The 27,088-nt window shown below is 37.4% G+C and overlaps 1 protein-coding gene across 1 annotated transcript; it reads right to left on the bottom strand.

The window, feature by feature from the left end:
- Positions 1–3,130: 3,130 nt before the first annotated feature.
- On the bottom strand, positions 3,131–19,898 carry LOC122058431 (pumilio homolog 2-like). The gene is made up of 9 exons (XM_042621114.1): positions 18,505–19,898; positions 14,354–15,915; positions 14,108–14,249; positions 13,874–13,981; positions 12,940–13,152; positions 12,737–12,847; positions 6,145–6,339; positions 4,251–4,425; positions 3,131–3,665 (listed from the first exon to the last, which is right to left on the bottom strand). The coding sequence occupies exons 1-9, from the start codon at positions 19,147–19,149 to the stop codon at positions 3,628–3,630; spliced, it is 3,189 nt and encodes a 1,062-aa protein (XP_042477048.1). The 5' UTR covers positions 19,150–19,898; the 3' UTR covers positions 3,131–3,627.
- Between the last annotated feature and the right edge of the window lie 7,190 nt (positions 19,899–27,088).

Here is a 27,088-nt window from a genome sequence, read left to right as displayed (position 1 = left end):
TAGCCAAACAAGGAGATGGTGGGAAAAGGTCACCAAACATCAGTGTGTACAATATGGAAAGGGGTAATAGAACGATGACCAAGAGAAGGATAATGCAACCGACAATGTTTGGCAAACAAACATGGTTCACAGCAAAATGTATAAGAACTAGAGACTGAAGAAAATTGGCGGGGGCAATTGTTTTTACATAACTAAATAGGAGGGATATCCCAAACACTGATGCCAAAGCATCACAGTGTCAACAAAACTACCGTCACTACATCCACAAGCAAATGACTGTGCTCCTTTCAAAACAGATGGTCTGGGATCACAAAGGTACAGCCCGTTTTCCTTACATCCACAACCAATAATCCTCTTCGTCACAAAATCTTGAAACAGACAATAAGGAAACAAGGTAATACAACAGTTTAAAACTTGGTTAAATGACTCGCTAAGAGAAGATTAGTAGCAAAATCTGGGACGTGAAGAACAGAATCAAGGGATATGGAAGAAAATACCCTTACCAGAGATAGAAGAAAGGGAACCATCAACTACTTTAACTTTTATCTCTACTAGAACAAATGGAATAGGAATCATAAAGCTGACACACACCAGTCATGTGATCAGTAGGCAGTAGGCTACGGAATCAGTTATACAAGAGAGGGAAGGTGCGGAACTGGAGGCATGGAGAGCAGAGGCTGAAGTACCTAACTGGTGTAGCTGTGAGAGAAGAACCACCTATGTCATTGCTCTTCTGAAGGCCGCAATGTCACCATGTGTAATGGAGTGCCTGTCCATCTATGATCCAAAAGAGGGCCTCATGCACTCAGCGGCAGCCATCACAATGTGGGCCATGGCTCCCCCCTCGTCTACCACCTCGAAAACCACCAACTGTCTGTCAAGGGGAATGCCAATGCAGGTTTCAGCACCACCCGGGAAACCACCACCGTGGAAACCACCAAGTCATAACCATTGAGTTCTCTGCAATGACTAGATACCCACACCAGATATTCTATCCAATAAATCTCTTCAAACACACAAACAGAAGTTTCACTCACCAAAAAAGAATTGCAGCACATGCAAGAAGAAATATAACTCTTGAATACATGTATCAAGTAGTAAATTCATTCTAAGACAACCCATACTCTTGAAATAGTATAACTCAACAAATGATACCCCTCAAATAGGTTCCAAAAATAGTCATCATTCCATCAACTGGCAGCTTTGTAGGGCATCACGATTAACACACACACACACACACACAAAATGTTGGTGTATGATGTCTTGTATGCCGTCACAGTTTAATCCAGGGATTATTGGTGCAGGCGCCTCGACAGGCAAGACGGCAGTCCTGCTAACCGGTTAGCAGGCCGTGGGGGTTGCAAGGGCCCCCTTCATAGCGAGGGTGTAGGGGGGCACAGCCCCCCACTGGAACTTTTTATTTTAGGGCAGTTATGTACTTTCCGGATTAGTGTTTTTTTCACTATATATTTGTCGCGAGTGTTTTTCTTTCTTTGTAATGCAAGCAATACTGAGAGGTGTGAGGACAAGCGTTGTAACCCTATTCTCCATTGATAGCGAAGTAGGATCTCTCTCACCAAAGATGTAGGCAATCTTGCCGAACCTCGTAAATCTATGTGCATTGCTTGTTCTTGTTTTTCCATTATCTTCTGCATCGTTTTAGGGTTACGTTTCTACAACACACTCCAAACCATAGTTAGACAGGAGATCGATACCACATGAAAGAGGACCCAAAGGTGATTCAAGAGGGCTTGGACCCACCCCAAATGGATCCCAAATGAGGGATGCAGGAACTGGTATACACAGTTGGCAGTACCCTGTTCTGCCTCCTTGCTTGAGCAATATAGTTTTGAGTTACAAAAAGAGATGGTTTAGCCTATGTAGGCTTGACAATAGACCCCATGGTGACTTTAAGAGACCCAGTTTCGATTCTAAGAGATTCAGATGAAGGAGAAACAACAACATTACTTCACAAGTAGCACCTTCTATGGAGAGTATTGAATCATCAGTAAAATTTGTACAAGATATTCCCTGCTCTGGAACCGTCCAGTATTGTTGGGTTCCAAAGCTAGGGAGCCTAGGTCGACTCTCAAACCTAAGGCTTTTATACCTAGTTCGATATATTGCAGCAGTACTATAAGTAAAGATTACATGAGGAGGAGTTGTGGTGAGAATGAGAAAGCAGAGAGTCCCGATTCATTAACATAAGGAAAATACAAATCACAAGGCTGCCCCTCTACTAACATAATAGACACATAAGTAATTATCCCTATTACATTTACTATACTACCCTCACAACATGTACATCCAACAGGAGGGAGATTAGATATTGAACTCCAATCTCGTTTGCATAGCTCACCAGCATCAAAACTCTTGAAAAAAAAAAAACTCCAATTACATTATTCAAGTCATTCTTAATTGATGGGGGGTGTATTACATATATATTGACTTGTAAACGAATTCTTAATCGCTTCCTTCATACCGACATAAAGTAAATAGACTCAAAATAGAACTCCTAAAATCTATTAAGCATCATAATCTAACTCAAGCAATTAACTACTAATCCCATGTACTAACTTTACCCCCATTTTATGGGCTTATAAATCGGTCACTACAATGAAACCTATGATACAACTACCTAAAGCTTAATTTCAAACCATTGGACTAACATCAACACATTATGGGCCTCCCAGGCTTGCGTCTAGGCCTCCATAGTGTGTAATGAAACTGCATCATTAGGCTTATAGCAACACTAAAGTAACTTCTCACCACCACTCACCGTTCCTCGCCCATGCATGTAGTCAAACTCCCTTTCCCTCCCCCATCCCCCACCCCAAAAAAAAAAATCTAAGAAAAATCAAATATAATAACTGGACGAGCTTTTCAACTTTGGACAAGCTTCTACAAAATAAATCAAAACCAAGCCTTAACAACAGGGAGTTGTCACAACGTGAGACATAAATTAAAACAAGTTTGACAAGCACATAGCTTACTAATACATAAAACCACCATATTTGATAACCAATCATCACCCTGCAGATTAAAATTATTCCTTCTAGCTAACCACCAAATGCGGTACAAAAAAATAAAGAAAACAGAAGTAAAATAAATAAATGCATAATAATCCAAATGCTTAAGAAAGAACTATAAAATTAACCATGCCAGCCAAGTCTTCAAATACAGGACTGAACCACTCAAGAAAATTGTGCTTCAATAAAGAGGGTGAGAAAATCAATCCCATAAATTAAAAGAAAATTTCTGGCTTCACCTAAGACTGAAGGCTCTCCACATGGCGACATTTGTACAATCAAGTTAACATATTCAGTACCTCCTTTTTCTTTTTCAACTCTTTACACCCTTAAAAAAACGTGTACACTCATTTTATCTCCTCTTCAGGGGCATCAGGTGTATTCATCTGAGCCTCAGTTTGCCTGATTCTAGGTATATCCTCAAACTACACAATGTACAGTTTTCAGTACAAGCAACAATTTTATTTCCAATCAGCCTGTACCTTCTAAATAGATGGAGCAATAGCTGGACAACGGGAGAAGTTCGGGAGTGGGAGAGGGGACAGAGAGCGAGCTCACACTAGCCTCAGTTAGCTGTACAACAACTTTCAGATGCCATCTAAGCGGGGTATGGAGACTGAATACCAATTCTCCTCTCTGCAAGTAATAAATCCACATCAGAGAGCTATTTTCAAGTCAAATAAACATTAGATGCTGCAACATAATCATGTCAACTTCTTTAATAGTGTCACCCGACAAAGTCAGTTTGCACACAGATATCATCACATAGAAGATGAACATGTCCAGAAAACAAGAAGATAGACTGAAATATGGTCCTCCCGATATTTGGTTTATGAGCTCACTAACCAAGACTGCTTAAACAATGACCATATCTTGGAATGAGCATAGCCCAACCAATGGTAGCATAACAACAACTGTCATTTTAACAAATGAGGGAAAGTAGGCCAAGGGCTATGTTACAGCAATTACTAAGTCCCTAAAATTCCTAGGACTACGGATCACTTATGAAGTGCCTATGCAGTAAGTAGTCAAGTTTAACTGTGCAATGCATCTCTTGTTAGTTGGTAGAGATAGTATACAAAAGCAACGTATGATTCAAAGGAGCAACGCCACAAAAAGCAAAATCGCAACAAAAGTTTACCAACCATGCTAGGATGGGAATTAGAAAAGGGAAACAAAGAAGAAAATACAGCTATAAAGCAGAAGGCAAAGCAACGGTACCCCCAGCGGCAACAAGCTTCTCTACACGTGCAACTATATGCTTCCCGTAAGTGTACTTCTTCAGGGCATTCAAGTGGACCTTTATCCGTGATAGGATCAATTCACGTTGCTGGTCATCAGAAGTCTCCAGAACTTTCTGTACAACATAGTTTGCAAACTGATCTTTCATCATTGCCTGAAATCACAACAAACAAGGGAAACTCCGTTATGAACAGTAAGGCAGGGAAATAAAAAAGAAAGTAAAAAAGCATTACCTAAATGAATTCTCTGGAACCAGTGATATCTGAAATCTAACCCTAAGGTCATTTTTTAATTGTAAAATATCCAACTTCCCAATAACTTAAAAATTATAAGACTATTATCAGGTCAGTGTGCTATTATGACTAATGAAAGCAGCCATGTTCTTGGGTTAGGAGTGCAACTCCTATGTCTTGTACTCTCGCTTATGTGTATACTATTTCTCTTTTCTCTAATAAAATTTATTATATATATATATTTTTTTTTTTTGGGTGGTGGATGGGGTGGGGGGGGGGGGGTGGGGGAGCTTAATGATGTCTAACACTGAAGAGCAAAACACCCAACCTTCAAGAATTAAAACTAAATGAGAAAAAAAAATTCTAAAGCATTGGCATTGAATGAGAAATGACTTGATCATGAACCTAATACAGATATTTGTCAATTACTTCTAACTAATATAATACTGCAACATGCGACAAGCCCAACTCTACCAGAGTTCATTAAGGCTAACCCGACGCAGATTTCAAAAATTCAAATTGATTCATGGGTCATATGGTCATAATGGGGTCTGTTCCCAACTCAATTTGTACCCAGCACCTTAAATTTAATTCAACTGTGCTTCAGGTCAACTACTTGAAGCTGGATTGTTTCACAATAATATTTCTTATGATCTAAATAAGCTAGCTAGAAATGGCCACTGCTTATTTCCAAAACTAATAAACTTCCATTCGCATGATACAGCGTACAAATAGAAATTAATTCTAGCGTCTTCAGAATAACAATGTTCATGTATCAGAAACAATCAAAAACAGTAAAGGCAAAGGAAAATATTTAGGCCCTCTTTGGTATCATTTTTCTTTTTGAGTTTTGTTCACAAAAATGGTTTTGACTGCATTTGGTATCATTTATGGAGCTTGTTTCTATTTAAAAAAAAATTTGATAAAACATAAAAATAAAAAAGAGATCAAGAGTCATTTATGTGTTTTGGCCAAAATTGATTTTCAGCTATTTTTGTGCTGAACTTTAATGAGCACATGCTTAAAGTCCCAATACGAAGGGGTAAAGTAGTCATTTGCTTTGTAATTAGAAATCCAAGCCTCTTATACCCTCTTGCTCAATCCAAAGTGGAGAAAGACGATTACAAAGCAGATTTGTGAAGGGAATCTCTTCACCCATTTATTCAAAAAAACATTTTGCACATAGAGATACCAAACTATTTCTCATAAGAAACCATTTTTCTCAAGTAGTTACCAAACCAATTTTATGTTTGATAAAAAATAGTTTTCATTAATTATTTTTGTTAATTAGGTAAAAATCAAAAAGAAAAATGATACCAAAGAGGGCCTTAATATTTTTCCTATTTAAGTTTCCTAAATTAGATTCAGCAAGTACAGTGTTTGTCATAAAACCCATCCGTTGATCCTTTTTTTTATCTTAGTTTATATTAACTAAAGGAAATGATATTGACCGTATCATAAGCAGTTTCTCTTAATCTGAGAAATCATGAGAAATCCAAGCTAAAGCAGCCAAGAATACTTCAAAACTAGTACTAGTACTACACCATGAAAAGAAAAGGGGGAGGATAATATATGATCACCACCCTGAAACTAAAACATGCTCAAATCCCATCAGAAGTAACCACAGAAATTTGATAAACCTGCAGAGGCTCATTCTCATCAGTGGAGCCAAGCATCTCATTAACCAGCAGCTGACGTTCTGCAGGACCACCAAAGGTCAAGCACTTTTCAACAACATTGGAGGCAAACTTCTGCTGACTCATTAGAACTATCTGGCCAGCTAACTTCGTTATTATAGCAGAACGTTCATGTGGTTTTCCATGCTCCAGAACATGCTGTAGCAAAGAATGTAACAGATAAAAATGGAAGATTAAATCGCAGTTACAAGTAATAAATAAACAATATACATTAGAAATTATAATAAAAGCATGAATTTGTGGGGTAAGGGCTTGGTAGCAGCATTTTAAAAGCTGAGAAGTTGTAGAGGACATTTGGACTGTTCAAAAATTTCCAATGACCAACCACTAATTGATAAAAAAATATTTCAGAAGATAATAGAGAATATAAAATGTTTAAAAACTAATTCAAAAAAAAAAAAAATGGAAGTTGAGACCTTTTGTCACAAATTTAAAGTCCCAAAAATAATTAACGAAGTGTCAAGTAAAATTAAAGGAACTAAAGAGAGGGGGTGGGAGAGAGCTTAAAAATAAGCATCAAGCTCAACCGAGTTAGAATAATACTGTATGAGACACATGCATGAACAAAAGGTTCCTCAAGGTCCCACGCTTGAACTCCTGAAGGCAAATTCTTGCTTGGGAGCACAAAGCTCCAGACCCAGACTTAACAGATTGAATCAAGTGACCAAGCATTTTATATCAAGAAAACATTGAAATCTGGTGCCATGCCATAGAAGCATGGATGTCTCGGTGAGTTTCATGTTAGCACAAGGTTGCTTTGGTCTTGTGTTAAATAAAGGGTCTAAATTTAGTAGAAAGTAGCCAAGGGCTAGGAATTTAGGTAAGGTAGTTGATGTTTTACCGCATAAAACCCTTGTGTAGTGTGCTGTGGTAGAGATTTTTTTTTTTTTTTTTTTTTCCTTTTCCTAGCAGAAGAAGTTGAATTTTATTTGGTGCTTGTTATCACCTCTCTTCCTTCTTGGCATGGTACGCAGTTTCGCCAAAATTTCGCAAAACGTGGCGAAATATTTCAGTTTACAGAGGCTCAAAACGAATACAATAACAATAAATTGAGCCTTATCCCAACTTCATGAGGTCAGCTACATGGATCCAGACAAATTAATAACAATGAACGATGAAAAAAGCAATATGAAAAGTGAGAGGTGAAAAATGAAAATAGTAAAGTAAGAGGAGAGACAACACAGCCCAGCAAGACGTGAGAATCTCAGCTAAATAGGGTTGGCCACATGGATTTGTGCTCTCCAATAGGTTCTATTCGAGATCACACTTGCCTACTTGGTACGAGGCCTAAATTGCGCATGTAATTCCTCACAACTTCTCCCATGATCATTTTAGGTCTGCCTCTAGCTCTTCTAGCCCCTTCAATCTGAATCTTATCACTCCTTATTGGGGCGTCACTAGGCCTCCATTGAACATGATCATACCACCTCAAACGACTTTCTCGGAACTTATCATTGATCAGGGCAACTCCCAAATCGACTATAATACGCTCATTCCTTACTTTATCCTTCCTACTTTTTTCGCACATCCATCTTTACATCATCATCTTTGTTACACACATTTTCTTTGTATGACACTTCTTAACTGCCCAACATTCCGCTCCGTACATCATGACCGGACTCGCAAAAGTTCTATAGAATTTTCCCTTAAGCTTTAAAGAGATACGTCGGTCACACAACACTCCGAACAAAGCTCTCCACTTCATCCATCCCACTTTAATTCTATGAGAGACATCATCCTCTATGTCGCCTTCTTTATTTATGATCGGTCCAAGATATCTAAAATAATCCTCTTGCGGAGTCTCCCTCTCTTCAATCTTCACTGTTTCATTATCCATCATAGAGTGACTAAAGTTACCCATATATATGACGTCTTCGATCTACTAATTTTAAAACCTCTTGTTTCTAAGGTTGATCTCCAAAGCTCTAGCTTAGTGTTAATCTCTGTTTTAGTCTCATCCACTAAAACAATGTCATCGGCAAACAGCATACACCAGGGCACTTCATCTAAAAAGTTCTTGGTTAACTCATCCATGACAAGAGCAAACAAGTAAGGTCTTAAGGCCAATCCTTGATGTAACCCAATCGTAATTGGGAATTCCTTGCCTTGGCCTCCCACAGATCTCACACTAGTCACCAAGCCCTCATATATGTCCTTAATTATGTCTACATATGTACTCGACACCCCTTTTTTAGCTAGGACATGTCAAATTAAATCTCTAGGGACTCTGTTATATGCTTTTTCAAGGCCAATAAAGACCATGTGGAGATCATTCTTGTGGGCTCTATAATTTTCCATGAGCCCCCTTAGAAGGTATATAGCCTTTGTCGTGGATCTACCTGGCATAAAGCCAAATTGATTCTCCGAGATATGAGTCTTTCTTCTTAGGCAGGCTTTAATGACCTCCAACACATGACTCATTAATTTTATGCTTCTATAGTTATTGCAGCTCTAAATATCCCCTTTATTTTTGTAGACCGGAACAACAATGCTTCTCCTACATAACTCATTAATTTTATGCTTCTATAGTTATTGCAACTCTAAATATCCCCTTTATTTTTGTAGACCAGGACAACAATGCTTCTCCAATCTTCCTCGAGTTCATAATCTTATTAAACAATCTAGTTAACCAAGCCACCCACATGCTCCTAAGGCTTTCCACACTTCTATTGGGATCTCATCTGGCCCGGAGTCTTACCTATTTCATCTTTATCAATACCACACCAACTTCCATCACACTAACCTTTCGAACATGTCTATGACGTGTGGAGTCTTGTTGAGTAAAGCCATCTTCCAGGTCATTCCTACTCTGACTATCTCCATTTAGTAGGGCACAAATGTACTCATCCCATCTCCTCACAATGTCCTCATCTCTAACCAACACTCTTCCATCCTCACTTTTGATACACCTCACTTGGTTGAAATCTCTACTTTTTCTTTCGCACGACCTAGCTATCTTATATATAGCTTTTTCTCCACCTTTTGTATTAAGGTTGTTATAAAGATCCTCATATTTCTTTGCCCTAGCAATCCCCACAACCTTTCTAGCATTGTTTCTGCATCATAATACCTTCTGTTATCTTTTGTTTATTCAATCCTTTGCCAAGTCTTGAAACAATCTTTTTTTGTCTTCATAGCCGCTTGGACCACATCGATCTACCACCAAATTTCCCTAAAGGCTTGACGACTACCCTTTGCTGCCCCTTCTTTGAACCCTCTTGATACAAGTCGTCATCTCATTCCACATCTCATTGGTGTCTCCCTCAAAGTCCCACTTTCCTTGCAATACCACATTATCAGAAAATGTTCTAGAGGACTTCCCCGTTTATTCTCCACCATCTTATCTTAGGATGCATAAGTTCCCACTTCCTACGCTCTTGTGCACTGAGGTATAAATCCAAAACCACCAGTCTATGTTGGGTGGTTAGGCTCTCCCCAAAAATAACCTTAAAATCCTTACACAAATTTTTGTCTCCCCTTCGTATTAGAAAGTAGTCAATCTGGCTTGTATGAGTTCCGCTTTTATAAATAACTAAATGCTCTTTTCTTTTTTAAAAGAAAGTGTTCACAATGGCAAGATCATATGCAACCGCAAAGTCTAGGATTGAGGTCCCCTCTTCATTCTGCTCTCCAATCCCGTAACCTCCATGTACACCTTCATATCCTCTACGATCTCTCCCAACATGTTTGTTCAAGTCACCTCCAATGATAATAGATTCACCCTAGCCAAAACCCTACACTAGATCATCCATGTGTTCCAAAATTGCCGCTCACTACTTTCATCTAATCCTACTTGGGGTGCATAAGCACAGACAATATTGACAACTTCCTTCCCCAACACCAATTTGATGGATATAATCCTATCACCCAATCTATTGATCGTCACCACATCATCTTTAGCCCATTGTCCACTATCATGCCAACTCCATTTCTATTACATTAATTCCCCGCAATACCAAATTTTGAAGTCATCCAACACCTTAGGGCCCGTTTGATAACGTTTCTGCCGTTTTTGTGTCTAGAAATGTTAGAAACATAAATTCACGTTTCTGGGAATAAAAATAGGTTTTTAAGTGTTTGATAAACCTTGTTTCTAGAAACGTTTCTCGTTGATTTTTTTTTTTTACAATATAATGGAAAAATATCTCTTTCCATTCCTCTGTGCTTAATGACTGACCGTCATTGAAGGTGGAATCTTCAGATAGAAGAAGCTCGCAAAGGAAATGGCGACGACAACCGGCCGATTCGCAATCCTATCGGAGACTCAGTCGAAGAACTATCACTTCTCCCAGAAATCGCCCATCACCACTCGGTTCAACTACCTCCATGTCGGCCCCTACCGTCGCAGGGAGTCACTCATCAGCTTCCACCTCCAGGAGCGATGGAAGCCGTCGCAGGGCGTCTCTCGTTGCAGGGAGTCCCTCATTGGCTCCTGTAAAACCTCGCCATTAGTTTAAACCCTAACATCATCATCCGTGTAATGGCTCGGAGAATTTATAGATAATTTGAAAATTGGAGTCAGTTAGTGATTAGAATGCTTCAACGCGATTAGAATGCTTCGGAAATGGACTGTGATTAGAGTCGGTCACAGGTAAGGGATGTCTAGAAAATGGACTGCGATTAGAATGCTTCAATGCGAGCAATTTGCGAGATTTAAAGGAGTGACAGTCGGTGGCAGCAGAATCGATGACAGCAAAATCGAAAATGGACTGCGATTATCTTCCGACGGAAAAGTCCCGTTCGAGTTGCAGAGCCGTGGAGAGGTCGAGAAGAGAGGTGGGAGCATGGGCAGCAGTGGTGTTCGCTTTTTTTATTGGGCCATGGGGTAATTTGTTGGGCACAAGTTGTTTCCAGAAACGCAGAAACAAGTAGAAGTTGTTTCATCTAGTGCGTTTCTAGAACCAGAAATTTTTATAAATTTCTATTTACAATTCTAGAAATAGGTGAAACAGAATAGTTTTGTCAAACGCTTTTTGTTCCATTTCTGTCGTTTCTTGACACAGAAACGGCAGAAACGCGTTTCTTGAAACGTTATCAAACGGGCCCTTAGCCTTGTTACCCTTCCTTCTTGTCTCTTGAATACAAGCAATATTAATCTTTTCGTTTCCTCATAACATCCACCAACTCCAGGCTCTTACCCGTTAATGACCCAATGTTCCCAAAAGCTAATCTAATCCTGCGCTTGTGGGCTGGAGTATTACCTCTCACTTGCCCTTGTCTATTTATCACCGCATTCGGCCAAATCACTGCTGTACAAGGCTGGAACAAGTACATGGGCAGTAGAGGAACATAGTGGAAGCGACGATTTGCTGCGTTGTTAGAAGACTTGTTCAAGACTCAAAGTTGGAGTATCACTTTTCCCACAAACTAATTTTTGCAAGAAATTTGATGTTCATTCATTCCTAATGCATATTTAAGTCGTTTTAATTGAATTATGGGTTCTAGCACTAAATATTTGTTAGAGTTCATGTAATAAGGGTAATTATGGTATTTTTTTATTAGCTTGTATTTCCTAGATTCTCTTATGTTAGTATGGGGAGTATTGATGTAATTCCACATGTTATAAGCAAGATATAAATATAGGGGAGAGAAAATGATTCTTACCCCAAGCATTCCACGCATCTCTTATATGCTACAGTCCCATTGTTGGGCAGTATTGATGATTGAATTAATTTTTTTTTGAAATTTTTATGCTGTTGTGTGATGTGGCTGTGCGACTAGGTTGTCTTCTTCCTTGTTCTTGACTCTAAAACCTACTCTTTCACAGGTCTGACATCTTAATAATACCTCTCCCTTTGTTCTTCCCATTCAGTACTAATCTTTTCTTCTCCTTTTATTTATGTTCTTTGTTTCTATTACTGCTTTCTCTTACACTGGTGGGCAACACTCTGTTCCAGTGAAAATTCGAGACCATGAAGAGAGTGATATGACCGCAGGGATTTAAAAATAAAAAAAAATTAAAAAATTGTTCACAATGTCAAAGTTATGAAACTCAGTCTCGTGCCAACCAAGTTTGTGGGTTCATCCTTGGTCACCAACTGGGTTGAATAAGATAATTTCAATATCTTTGAGGAGGTATGTCTTAATTATAAAAACAATAGCAGCAGATCACAAATAAAATCCATGGACACTTGTTGTCTATTAGAATTTGTTACATAGCCAGTAGACGGCAAAACCATCAATGGTAATGACTAGTGAGGCAATGCAAATTAAACAAATGGTTAGGCAATCAAAAGGATGAATTGAATTGCATCAACTCTGTGCACTACTATGTGGGCCCACCCGATGTTTTGCATGTCAAGTGCTATAAGACCAGTGTAAGATGCCCTATCAGTCTTTGGGACTGGTTCTTGTAAGAACAGAAGCCTCAGGAGAAAATGGGGAAAAGGATGAGATAAAAAGGACTTATGGGTAACAAGGACCATTATTCTCAAAAACAGCACAGAATGCGTTGATCATGTTAAGTCCATGCACTAGCTGGCAACATATAAAAACACACCCAGTGGATTGGAAAGCTTCTAAAAAGACAAAGAACCTGGACAACATAATTTCCATATTGGTCCTGAGCCAACATGCAAATAGATTGCAAAATCTCATCCATCATGATATGCTGTGTTTTTGGATCATTGCAGTGCTCCAGTACTCTCTGCAATATTAAAAACATGACACTTAGTCTTCAAGTCGGTTTTATTAGATTAAGCTCCTAAAGTTGCAAGATAAAGAACAATAATTTAAAACCTGTATGACACGACAGCCATAAGGATGGGTGGAAAGTGTAACAACTTGGTCATAGAACGAAGTAATGATAAACTGAATAGAATCTTGAGGTATGCATTCAATACACTTCTGGATGACATGATTCCCATTTTGGTCACGTACACAACGCATGACATGACCATCAAGCTCTGCAACCATTTTAGTCTGTTGGTCCAAATCTACAACTTCTATTGCCTGAACCAATGAATTTAAAGCAAAACATGTAAATACAACTAAGATGTTCAGTGGTAAGCTCTAGATGTGAGTTAAATAAAAAATAAGAAATAGCACCAAGATGTTCAATGATAGGCTCTAGATGTAAGTTAAATAAGGATAAGAACATTGACGAAAACCTGGCAAGGCACACTATAATATGTAAAAACTGGAAAATATAAGCCTCAGGAACTTTATCTAAATCATTTTTTGTGAATACAGGGAAAAATTGAAGCATGAACACCTTTCAAACTCGCTGCATCATTCATTTTCAAATACCAAACTAAAGTTGCTATTCGATTATTCCCCACCCCAAACAACCAAAATTCTCCATGCAGTGCAAACCAGAGAGAGAGAGAGATAAATGTATTATAAACATATGCAGGAATGATGCCTAATTGCCTGTTGATGACCTGCTATAAAGCCCAACAGGTGGTGCTCGTAGATTTATCTTCTAGTGGCCCTCAGGATTTTTTTTTTTTTTTTTGGTGGGGTGGGGGAAAGGGGGCAAATATATTGTTCAATATCCAACCACACCCATTTTCAGCACATAAAAGTTGAAATTGTAAGAACAAAGATTACAAAGCTGAGAAGTCGCTAATGTACATAAGAATGGAAATACGTGAAACTTCAAAAGGTAAATAAATAAAAAGGAGGAAAATGAGGAACATTGGGGTTACTTTAGTTAGAAGAGTAAAGGTACCTTTTGTATCACTCGACAACCATACATTTGAAGACTAAGAGTCAAAACATGCCCACTTAGCTGGTTTGCCAGCTCTCTTCTCTGAGATGCAGTTCCATGCTCAAAAAACTAAAGGGAAACTACAATTGTAAGACATCCGTACAACTCTCAAAAGAACAGAAAATACATGCACATGAATATATGTAAAATTCTCAACAAAAGTGTAAATGAGGATTACATAATAAAGTAAGATACCTTTTGGATAACATAGTTTCCAAAAACATCGGTCATCAAAGAAAGAGCTTGAGGAATGATTTCCTGGAAAACCATGTTCTTCTCTTCCGTTGTCGCTGTTTCAAGTTTTTGTTGTATAAATCGGCTCCCATACTGATCAGCACTGCTCATAAAATATGTAGGATAGAAGATTTTAATTCTGATATTCCTGAATAGAATAGAAATTTAATTAATAATGGAGATCAAAAAAGATAAAGCAACATATACCTGAATTCAACAACGTGACCTGCAATTTCTGAAAGTTCAAAACATTTGGTTTTGTTGCTCTTAAATTCCTCCAAAAGTGAGGATGCAAAGCCCTCATCCATGTTCCCAGCAGCTTCCGAGTGCCAGGAACCCATGACACCCCCACCTAAGTTTCTCAGCCCAGGAGGAAAATGCATGTTTCGGTCATGCCTAATAGGACTACTAGGTCCAACAGGATAGTTGGGAAGAACCAGATTCGCTAAAGGGCTACCAGGATATGACATGCCAGGACCAAAGGGAGGGTTTCCATAGTAACCAGGACTCAGGTTGCCAGATTTACCAAGGAAGGGAACTCCATACTGTGATTTTTGGGGTGAGAGCAATGCCCCAAGATAAGCTTTCTGGAGGCCAAGTAAATCCACATATGAATTCCCAAGGTAGTTCCTGTCAACAGAAGGGTCATTAAGAGCTGCAGCCTGTGTCGCAGCATACTCAGCTGTCCTTAAGTACTGAAGATACAATGGATCCATAAGGGGCACTTGATTTCCCATCCTGTTGAGATTTGGCAATTCTGCTGCATTATTCAAATTTGTTCCAGAAGGCAAACCTCCCCCCAATGCTCTAGAGTCCATGCCAGAGGCTGCCATAGCAGATGCTGCAGCAACATTTTCAAATAAAGGAGGCAAATTACCACTGCCAAGCTGCCCCGTGATCATGGGTGACAATGCTGGATTGATGGGATAACCACCCAAACCATAATTTGCAAATGCTGAATTTGTGCCATCTACATTCTGATAATGTGAAGGAGAACCTCCTGCACTACTAAGAGTGGGGGTGGATGGACCGTTCATGTATGAGTTGGCAGATGATACAGAAGGTTTATGCAGTTCCGCTTGTGCATCAGCTATCACCGAAGAGTTGTTCAAGTCCATCCCATTCCCATTGCTTCTACCCAAATCAGGGTACGATCCTTTGACTGCCTGAGGAAAGGAAGGCATATGTAAATGCCCAGACTCAGATCTTTTCAAGTATGGGTGCTGCTTAATACTGTTCTGTCCACCTTGCAGATTGAATAGTAAACCATGGTGATCATCGATACCATGTGGAACTGGCAGTCTCCCATGATTCTCTTCATCTACCACACCATTTGTTGACAAGCTCATTCCTGACAAAGCAGCTAGAAGATCAGCAGACTCGCTCATACTTGATGGAACACCATTGAATGAGTTGTGACCACTGCCATTTCTCTTATCTGTTGCACTGACCCTCCCCCCTCCAACAGGTGGAAGGCAAGGACTAGGAGCCCTACCAACAAGCTGAGGATCAGGAGTCGTACTTCTTGATAAAGAGGCACCTAAAGCAGATGCAAAACTATGAGAAGTCGACGCACCAATGTTTTGGCTCCCAGACATGCTCTGAACATTTGCTCCAGACCGCAAAGCATCTACAGCTGCTAATTCGTGGTGCAAATGAGCAAGCTGGGATTCAGCAGGACCTAGTGCCTCCACACTGTCATCGAAGGCATTACGGCTGGCAGGGCGAGAAGGGTGGCCAGGGACAGGTGTTGCGCGCCCCAGATCATCCTGCATTAAAACCAATCTCTTACTCCACCAGAAGAAGCAGAAGATCACAGCCCATAGGTATACAAAAATAACAGCATTAATAATAAAGACTACTACATTAATGTTCTGTAATTTCAACCAAGTCTCGCAAGAGTAAGATAGGACCAAAAAACCTACGACGAAAACTTTGAATAGGTTCTGACCTTATCAATGTAAGAAGGGAACTCAGTGAGTTTTTCACTATTCTAACTTCTAAACGCACACAAATGACATATATTATCATGAAGGAGACATCTTTAAGATGTTTATCAACAGGCCAAATTTTCCAGCTTCCAAAGCCTAACACCAGGTTGTGGGTCCATCGAAAAAAAAATATTTCACTACAAAATATTGTCACTTTCGCCAGACTCAGCTATAACCTTTAAAGAGGGGGACCCCAACCTCAAAAATTTTCATGTACAGTATCTTCCTATCTTCCACAAGAAGAAAAAGAGCAAACTAAATCAAAAAGTAATGTTTTGATAAATAAATCAAAGCAAATGCAAATCTAGAAACAGATTCAGAGACATAAATAGCTGTCATTGCCCTTGGACCAGCATCTCTTTCTAGAAGCCAAAATGATGTCAGATGGAATTTTTTTGTTAGGTGAAAATATCACTTTGTGAGGATCAATCTATTTGCAGATTCTCAGGCACATGCGTTGATGTCCTTGATTGTTCTATTCATCAAAACAATATTCCCTGTGCTTGTTTTAGGCAACTTTAACAAGCAACTTTGAGATTATCAGAAGTTCCTTCATACTCAAACTATCAATACTCTTTATTTGGAAACTGGAACAATAGTTGTCACGGCGTCTAAGAATCCAAAGCATTGGAGGGGGCCCACAGGGCAACACCAACAAAGCGCTTGGACGCCTAGTCAACCAAGGCACCTTCTCAACCATGAATCGAACATCCTTGGAGGGAAAATTGGAACATATCGTTTCCATTTTTGCAACTGGAATAGCAAAAACATGACAGCATGAAAGAGTACAAGCGTTCAGGCAGAAAATAAAATACTCTAGATACAATACAACATATTTGACCACTCAATTATGTCCCTATTTCCATCATTGTTCATTTTTAATACATCCACTTTCCTTATGTGCCTGTGGGTCCAAGGTGAAGAGCCCCATTATTACCTCACCATCAACAAGCATATTTAGGCATTTAGCTAAATGCCCCCCCCTTGTATGATTCGATTGTGCATCACAAATCTACAATAATGTTTCATTTTTCTGTCACGGAAAAAAAAGGACTTTCAATTTTCATTTCCTCACGCATTCATACAAAGCCAGAAATTATGACTATCCTTCCAATAAATTTGGCTCTAGATGAGGCAATTCCTTCCGGTAGTGGATGCTGGTGAATCAGAGTCAAAACTATCTTTTCGGAAGCAATTACTTATTTGCCGTACAAAGAACATTTTGAATTTCCAGTAGAAAGAGATTTCACCAACGAAAAAGCTATTAACGCTGCCTAATGCCCCTTTTTTCCAAGTATTCTTACAACTACTATTTTTTGAGCCCCTTCTCCAAGAGGAAAGGGGCAGATGCAGGAAGGGTGGGTTTCCAAAATGGGGCCTTCCAAGAATGGCCTTTCCAAGGTGGGCCAAAATCATTTTCTAGACCCTCATTAGCCTAAATGAATAGACCACAGATTCAAATGCATCTCATAACAAATTAATAGGAAGTTGATTTGAACGATGTCTAATGAGTTTATTCCAGAGAGACACTGGAAAATGAAGTCAAAAGTCATTTAGAAACTTTTAAAGCTTTTGACTAGATGAGTTAACTATGCCCTCTATCAGTAGTTTCCTAATCCCCAAGATTAGATCAATGCAAGTCCTTTTTCATCCTACAGCTCCTTTCCAAATAAAATATGATGAGAAAAAGCAAAACACTTGAGGAATAAGGATCTATTTCGGAGCAAAGGAACATAAACCAAATGATAGACAGGTTACGGAGAAAATTTATTGAGCTGGAATACTAAGAAAAACTACCAAAGATGACAATAGAAGGAAGATAAGTAGGTATAGAAGTTTAATGGGTAGCTAGATCAGCCAATAGGTAAAGATAGAGGATGGTTTCATAATTGATGAAACACAGCAAACCCTCATGGTGACCAAAGAAATAATAATGATAAAAGCACTTGAGAATGGAATGAGACGCCAAAAGATGCAGAGGAAACTTAACATGAATAATGACGATGTTGACAAGAATCGTATTATCCGCTGAAAAATAAATTATCTGCCTTAATGCAAATCACCATAGTTCTATATAAGTAATGGTAGCAAAAACAATCAAAACATCAACACAAGAGAGATGAATGTAGAAGACAAATGAGGTTTATATCAGCGTATTGGTGTGAAATAATATATTTAGAAACAATGCTTAAGGAAATAAATAGCATAACAAAGCACTAAACATCCATAATGATCCTAAAAAGAGAGAAAAGAAAGAAGGAAAGGAAACAAAAAAAATGCTTTCTTGCTTTGCGCAAAAATTTAAACACCACAAAACAGGAACAGAACTTTTGAGTACAGGACAATAAAAGTATCAACGAGGGTCACCTGAAAAATATCTGCAAGGCCCTTCTGTCCGCTCCCTAATCCTAATCCCGACAATCCAATCAGACCATCACCACCCCAGTCCGTTGAAGTCTGTGATTTCCTCTGGTCAACCTCGTTTTCTTCTTTCTGCGAATTAAACCCAGGCTGCAATGAAAAAAGCGATCTATTCCCCCCTTCATCGGCTCGATTCACCTTCCTTCTGTCTCCAGTTCCTCCTATCACTGAACTTCCACCTTGAAGCCTCTGTGCAAATCGCCAATCTTCCTTAGAGAGTAAAGGCGGCGGTAGCCGGGGGTTCAGATTCAAGTTAGAGTAGTAATAAGAAAGGTAAGCTGGATCAGAACGGAGCTGTTCCTCCGAGAACCCATTGGCGTTCTTGCTTCCAGCAAAGTCCGAAAGCGATGCGTCTCCGACATGGCCGAACAGACCTCCAGCAGCAGTCAAGGAGCCCTGAACAGTTGGAGGAGCAGAACCACTCCGGTATATATTGAGCTCCCTCTCCCCATCGTTTGCCTCCCGTCGTTGCTCCCGAAGCAAGAGGCCTAACTCCATTGCAAAATCCTCTCCAAACGATCCATCGTTGCTTCCGAGAATCGGTCGTATCCCCATATCAGACAACATTTTAAGAGGATTCTCAGTGACCATTCTACAATCAAAAGAGAAAGACAAAAAGGAAGAGACGAAAACAAAACCCTAAAGCAGTTCTAAAAACTGCAGCTTGAACAGCTCGACAGCTAACAATACTAAACCTATCAGCAGCTAATTGCTCATTTTAAGCTTATGGGAAGGAAAAATCGGATCATTGACTCGCAAAGTGGCTAACGAGTTAATTTCCCGACTCATAGTCTACAATCTAAAGCTAAAGATGAAACGAATCGAGAATCGAAAATCGAACAAAGGAAAAACAATGAGTGATTACTATGAATTCAATCGAAAACCGGGAGATCGGATAGAAAAGAGACAAGTTTGCCATTATAACATCGATAAAATCGACGATCGGCGATCATTTTCGCTCTTTCTGCTCTTAAATATCGCTGCTTTAGCAGAAACCAGAGAAAGCAAAGACGAAACAAAATTAAGAAACAACTACTACTGCTTCAACATAGTAATTAACTACTACAACAACAAATACACACTTCTATTTTACTTAGTAACACCTTAAGAAACAAAACCGAAAACAAGAAAAAAGAGAACAGAGTTCTGTGAATGAATGATAAAGCTGAAGAACTAGCGAGATCGAGACCGTTCAATTCATCGTCTGATTGAAGAGATCGAACCCGGCGGGGATTTGTCCTTGGAGGAACCCTTTTAGGGTTTTATTACTGAACCAAACTTCATATATCTTCATTATTTTTCTTTCCTTTTTTCCGTTTTTTGTTTTTCCGTTACTCTCTGTTGCGTTGGGTTCTAATTAATTTCCATATAAGAGTTCGTGTACGCCGTACGCGTGAAGGAGAGAGAGAAAGAGGGAGATTTTCTCTCGTGCCCTATATAATATCTGCCACGTCATTATATTGGATTCTCTCCTGTGATGGATTAGGGCTTACTAAGTAAGGATGTGATACAAGTACACTTTAATATAGGAAATTACTGGAATGTCCAACATATTTTTGCCCTTTTGGATATTTCTTTTTTGCCCTTTTGGTGATTATATTTGTAACGGTTGGTTCGACAAGATTTGGCATCTCGTTCCCTCTCACATCACCAAAGAAGGAAAGCCATCGAAAGTTATATTCTGCTTGAATGTTCGATATATACGGCACCAATGCGAAGGGCCTGCTGCCTGCGCCTTTCCGATTTTGCTATTATCTCCGTCTCAGGTTCTAAATAATGATATGGTCAATTCCTGATTGATTTGATACCCATTTTTAGAACCATGATCCGAGACCAGTCTCAGAAAGGTTCATTTTTCTCTGCCCATACGATCCAATGCCAATTAATGCATCAGTTAGCTCCTTCAGTGCATATCAGACGGCTGAAAAACACTTAGACTGGATATGATAGTTATACAAAAAAATGTTTCTGGCATTTTTTTCATTTTACAGAAATAAGAAAACAAAATCTTCCGTTTGATATCCATGATTCGTTTTTTAGTTTTTTAAAAAGAACCAGGTAAAAAAACACTAGAAACGAGAAATATTAGAACATGATAACATTTTAATTTTGTTCCAAAATAAAATTTTAACATAGAAATGGATAAGACCGCATTTGGTAGTCATTCTGTTTTATAAATGGCATTTCGTATCAAAACCATAATTTTCAGTTTCTGTATCAAAATGTCGTTTGATAAAAAAAAAGTGTTTGATTAACCTGTTTTATGAAGGATTACTTTGATTTTTTTTTTTTAACGAAACCAAAATGATGGAACAAGGTTTCGTCATTCCATCAATTTGCGTTTTAGGTTTTTTTTTTTTGGGTCCCCTTTTAATTCCAAAAAAAAATCAAATAACCAAGTTGTCACCAAACGCTTTATTCCATTTTTTCATTCTCATAGAATTGAAAAATGTCAGAAACATTTTTGGATGGCCACCAAATGCAATCTTAATATGTGTCCTGATATTGCAAACCGACTGATTATAATTTAATAGTTTCTCTCTACGTCCAATTGAAAGAAAGGAGGGAAGGAGTGAAATTAAAATCAAAACTAAAAAAGAAAATTTTTTTATAAATATTATTCAATATGAAAGTGAAATTACTTCTTTATTATTTTAAATCTCATTATTACATTTTAATTTACCTTTTATAATACGTCCCTGTCTCCCCCCCCCATCCAATGATTTTTTATTTTTTGCCTTTTTCTGTTTAAACCAATTTCTTTCAGTGATTACCATACAACCGGAAAAATGTACTTCAATGGATAAATTAACTAAATATTAATTTAAAAAATATAAATTTATGAACTCTTACTTTAACTCGTTGTTGGCAACAACCCCAGCTGAAGTCACACACCTATAAATACAATCACTTTAAGGCTTTTTATTGTAATGTCAAGATTTGTGAAATGAATTCAACTTATGGAACCAAAATTAGTTTCAAATATTATAAATTGTGCTACTTCTCTATATTTTATTATTATAGATATCGAAACAACAATAATAGTATGTGCAATTATTTTTCATGGCCCATGTGGGAAGGGTTTATGATGCGGTAATTTTTAGAATTGAATAGAGAGAACATGATATGAATCAATCACGTATCAAATTTAAAATCTAAATTCAATCATATACTACCCTATGTATTAGCATACATCCATATTTATGTCCACACATGTCTACGTTATTTGACCCCTAATGTATAATTTCACATAGTTTTAATTTTTTTCAAACATAGTTTTAATTTTTTTCAAATCTTTGCTTTATCACTTGATAAAATTGGTTTGAAATGAAGTTGAGTAGGAGTCATTGGGTCTCACTATCTCTAACAATGAGCCCCAACTTAACTACTACATGCCAAAAATTTAGGCTACATAGAAAGGTCTTCATGGTCATGTAAGATTCAAGTGTCCATAACAATTGCAAAGGGAGGGGGTTCCCTAGAAAGAAGTGCAGCCCCTATAACAACACATGGGCTAATAGGTGCACTGGTAGAAGCATTAACAAAGATGGAATTTCCACCTTTCAAGAGGGGTGGGACAGTCATTTTGCCCTCCACTGTGTCTGGGTATAGGGGTCATATTGCCTTTTAGCTTATTTTTTCCCTAATAATAATAAGGGATAAATAACCCCTGCCCATCTGGCATTCCCTATTCCCAGACATAGATGGGTCTACCCTCACACCCGTTGGGTATTTTCACCCCCTTTATGCCTGGTTGTAGGGGACGCAGATTGGTAGAGTTCATTTCCCTTAATCAATTCTCCTAAGTTGCTGATATTGTGATGATTTGAATAATCAACTCTATAATTGGATGAAAATTATTAGTTGATATAGCTAATAGAAAAACATGCCAAACCCCATTTGCATAATCTATGACTATTGTTGTAAGTGCATCACTTTAATAGCTCAAAACTGAACTTGAGCATGAATGGGTGAGATCACACATGGGCTTAATAAGTTAACGTGCAATTTTAACAAAAGGAAAAGATGGTCTTTATGGTTTCTCATATAAGTATATAGATTATTTTACGGCAGTGCTTCTCGATTTGGTATATAAAATAATGGTAAAAAAGAATGCTGCCCAGTAATATGCCCTTGCGACAAGATCAGGCTACCCCATGATAAATATGCTCGTACGCATTCCCCATTGGCTGCAAGCACTGATGTGTACTTACACTATCGGGTAGCATTCTCTTGCCTAAAGTAATAATACCGAACAAGAGCATATTGTGATGGTGGGAAAAAGAAATAAACTAACTTTTGGTTAGATAAAATTTCCTTAAATGGACATAAAAATAATGTTTTTGATAGCTTATAATCATTAGCGTTTTCAAATAACTAGCAACATTAAATAAGCTTGTCTAATGTTGGACAACTTAAAAGTTTTTTTCTACCTTTTAGTGTGTTTTTAATCCATTAAAGATTCACCATAGAGTAGATAGTAGAAATATAAAAACTAAATGGAAAAATAAGTGTAATAACTAGATTACTCCGGATTAATGCTGGTGATGAGATGCGGAATATGTTACATAGATATACCATTAGTAATTTTCCATCTAAAGCTAATAGTTCATGATGATATAAGGTTTCCTTATATCAATAATGTGTACCAGAGCCATTGTTTCAGCGAAAAAATATATATATTACATAAATATCATTAAGAATTATTTTATGATATTAAGAGCTATAAACCTTTCTCTCTTATAAATAAGAGAGGGAAAAGGCAGTGTTAGTAGTCAACAAATTTTAGGGTATTCAAAATGTAAGCTTCATAAATTTTGTTTTTATTGCAAAAATGCACAGCGACAAATGAGACGAGTTCATATTGCATTATCAATCTAATACTTGTATAATTTTCAAACTCAACATTGGAATCAATTAACGAGGTTTTGAAATTGAGTGAGTAGCGTTTACCAACAAGCTTACTAAATCGTTAATCAATTGTGTTAATACAAAAAAGGCATTTTGGACGACTTGAATTTGTAGAAGGATTTCAAGCTTTGTCTTATGGTAAGCTTAAACTTGTTATAAATATATATTGCATTCAATATAAGTTGTATAAAAGTCTGACACTAGTAACATATCATGTATTTTTTCATTATTTTGGAAGGGTACAAGGGATTGGAGAATCTATTTAGTCAACACACATTTTTTGAATACACAAATTCAATCAATACATTACCACTAACATCATTTTGCTCAAGTCTAGCAACGATGTAATACTCCTTATGCGATGTTTGGCTCATAGATCCATGAACAATCTCTTTAACATTAACATGTCCAATCCAAACATTGATGTATTACAATTTATTTTTTAATCTAAATTTTCTTTTTTCATATAAAAAAAATTACTCACACACTACTCAATCTTTTAAGGATTTTGAAGGGATAACATGAGAACATGACTAATCCAAACCCATTATTTTGGTAATAAACCTCATGGCCTAGCTTAAAATCTTTATGCTAGTAAACACTATACCCAATAGAATTTGTTTTTCACATTGTACTTTTTTTTAGGTGAGGAGAATCATGAGTCACAAATGATATGATTTAAAGGGGGAAAAAAAAAATAGATTCATGAGTCACAAATGCACCCATTGTCTTTGAATCAAGCTTATAATCCATACTCGGAGAATTTAAGAGATGGATACTAGAATTAGATCACTACTTGAAACTGTAGTAAGCCAATTTGTTAACTTTAGATTACCTATATATATATATATATATATATATCTCCATCCGTAGGGATTTCATTGGCTTATGAAAGCATATAATAGAATACTTAAATAAAATGATTGAGAGTGTTATGATTATGTAAAAGAATTCCAATAGATATGTCATTAGAATTAAGGTTATGTATAATATAATTAATGACTTGTGTTAGAAAAAATGTGCAACGTGTTTTCCACAAGAATGTCAATGTTTAGTAAATGAAGATTATTTTTTGGACAAATTTGTTCTAAGTCTTAAAAGTTTACATGTTGCACACTCCAACACGTCAGTCCTTCTTGGGGGACCGACGTTATATTTGTTAACCACTCTAGATATCCAGTTATTTATAAAAATCCAACGTCTAGTTGCTTAGTAGTTTCTTCATTTATTCTCAAGGTCCACTTAGGTCTTCTCCATCCATTGTAGTTTTTCCTTTGTCAATTTTACACCAAAAGAAAAATGAAAATGATATTATACTATGTGAGTTTTTATACCTACTACCTGGCATATCGTCATGCAATCACATGAATACCTCTTTATATTCTTTGAATAAACTTTTGTAATCATTACCTAATATTATTATGTTATTACCTCCAAATCATCATCAATCTTATTGTTATTAAATTTTTATTTATCTTGTAAACCTTGGATTTGAAAAGGAAAAACAAATTAATGAACTTTTAATTTTGGTATATTGACTCGTTATTTGGAAAAAATTACATCACACCCCTATCGATGCAATCACTCGTGAGGCTTTGCATGTGAAGAATTGCAAGATGAATTCAAATTAAGAAAACACAATTAGTTCAATTGATATAAATTGAGCTATTTCTCCCCATTTTATTATTTAAATTATAACAATTACAAACATACATCAAAATAATAACAATAAATATATTTGTACAGCTAACATGAGAAGTTTCCACCATGGCACACTCTATCGTGTCATACAGAATGATGATGTGATAATTTTTTTGGCAAATATGATGTGACCATTTTGACATGAATAGAGAGTAAATGGTATGAAACCACATGTCAAATTTCACATCTTAATTCAATTATATGCTTGGTATACCTCTACATTTATGTCTATGCTCATCTACAATACTTTGACGGTGTAATCTCATGTGATCCTAATTTTGTTAGAGGGTAGTGTCTTGCATATCGCCAATATACAATTCCGAGCCTTAGAGGGGGTTATTATGGAAAAACATTGAAATAAAGGGGGCATATAAGATATTTTACAAGAGATTGCTACGATAATATGAGATCTAGCTCCTCTCCTAAGCGGTACGATTGTGCTTTTACTGATCAGAATAGAGATATCACGCAAAGAACGATTAGATCACCACTTAAACATGTGTTGATCGTCAAGTTAGTTATAGACAAGATCTGAGCATCCCGATCCAATAATATGAATCTAAAAGGGGATGCTAGTGTGGAGTTTCAAATTTCAGCTGACAGTGTTGATAACATATTAGATTCCAACTTGCTATGTGACAAATAGGGGTGTCGATTGGATTGTTCGGTTTGATTTCGGTCAGATTGAATCGGTTTCGGTCTAGGAATGAGGGAGACCAAAACCAATTCGTCAAGGAACTTCGATTTTCGATCGATTTCAATTTCGATCAGTTTTAATTTTGGCTTATTTCGGTTTTTCAATATCGGGTTAATACCGATTTAGATTGGTTTATTATTGGGCTTGAACCATAATGAATATTACATTCATAACTTATAGTGACAAGATTTGGCGAAAAACACACTTTAAATTTATGATTAAATCATGGTATGCCATTGTAAGGGAAAGATAATTAATATTGAAACCAATGGATAACAAATCACTAAGAAGACAACTAGTGCAATTGGTGAACAACGAACTTGGTACGAGTCGTAAACTCAAACGTCATAAGTTCAATTCCCACTAGGCACACCTTGGGCCAATCATACGGGAGTGTTTAGTGCTCTTCACTACTTTTAGTGAAAGTTTAATGGTTCTCATTCAACCCCGATATGATCTGGTCCATGCGGTTGTGGGGTCAATACGGACCCGCGAGACTAGTCAAGCCAAAGGCTTTGATACCCATCGTTGGCAAAAAATAAAATATTTAAATCACAAAATGAACCCTATTATCCAATAATTCATTTAACTATCCAACTAGTTTTCTATAGTGAACAAATAATTCAATGGAAACATTATTACAATTTACAAATCAATTTATCTATTCAAAACCTAATATTCAATGATTTGTAACAATTCCCCTTACAATAAAAAAAATTTCTCAGTCATATTGTGAAAAACGGACAGTCAATTTACCAATTTATAATCTCATAATCATTTATTTTTTTTATCAGTTTCATTCGGTTTGGTTTCGATTTAGTTATTAGTTGGTTCGATTTGGATTGGTTTTCAGTCGATCCCAATATACCTCAGTCTAAAATCAATTCAATAAGAATTGATTTGATTCGATTCTAGTTTTATTGATCGATTTTATTAGTTCAGACTAGGTTTTGACACCCCTAGTCACAAATATGTAGGGCACCCAAAATGGTCTTCCTATGTAGTTTATATGGTCGGACCCACCCTATACTGAATAAGATTCAATGGACGATAAGAATTCCCTCCATCTGTGATGTAGTATGGGGCTGGAGCAACTTCCAATCCTGAATCATGATTATATCTAGAAGTGTAAACTAGGCAATCCCATTCCCCACCATGACTCTGTTCCGATGCCATTTATCTTTATAAAAGTTCGGAAGCCTTTCCAAATCATATGATTGG

This window comes from Macadamia integrifolia, chromosome 12 (genome assembly GCF_013358625.1).
Source record: "Macadamia integrifolia cultivar HAES 741 chromosome 12, SCU_Mint_v3, whole genome shotgun sequence".
Taxonomy (NCBI): Eukaryota; Viridiplantae; Streptophyta; class Magnoliopsida; order Proteales; family Proteaceae; genus Macadamia; species Macadamia integrifolia.
The sequence above is the reverse complement of the archived record's forward strand: the minus strand, read 5'-3'. Positions and strand labels throughout refer to the sequence as shown.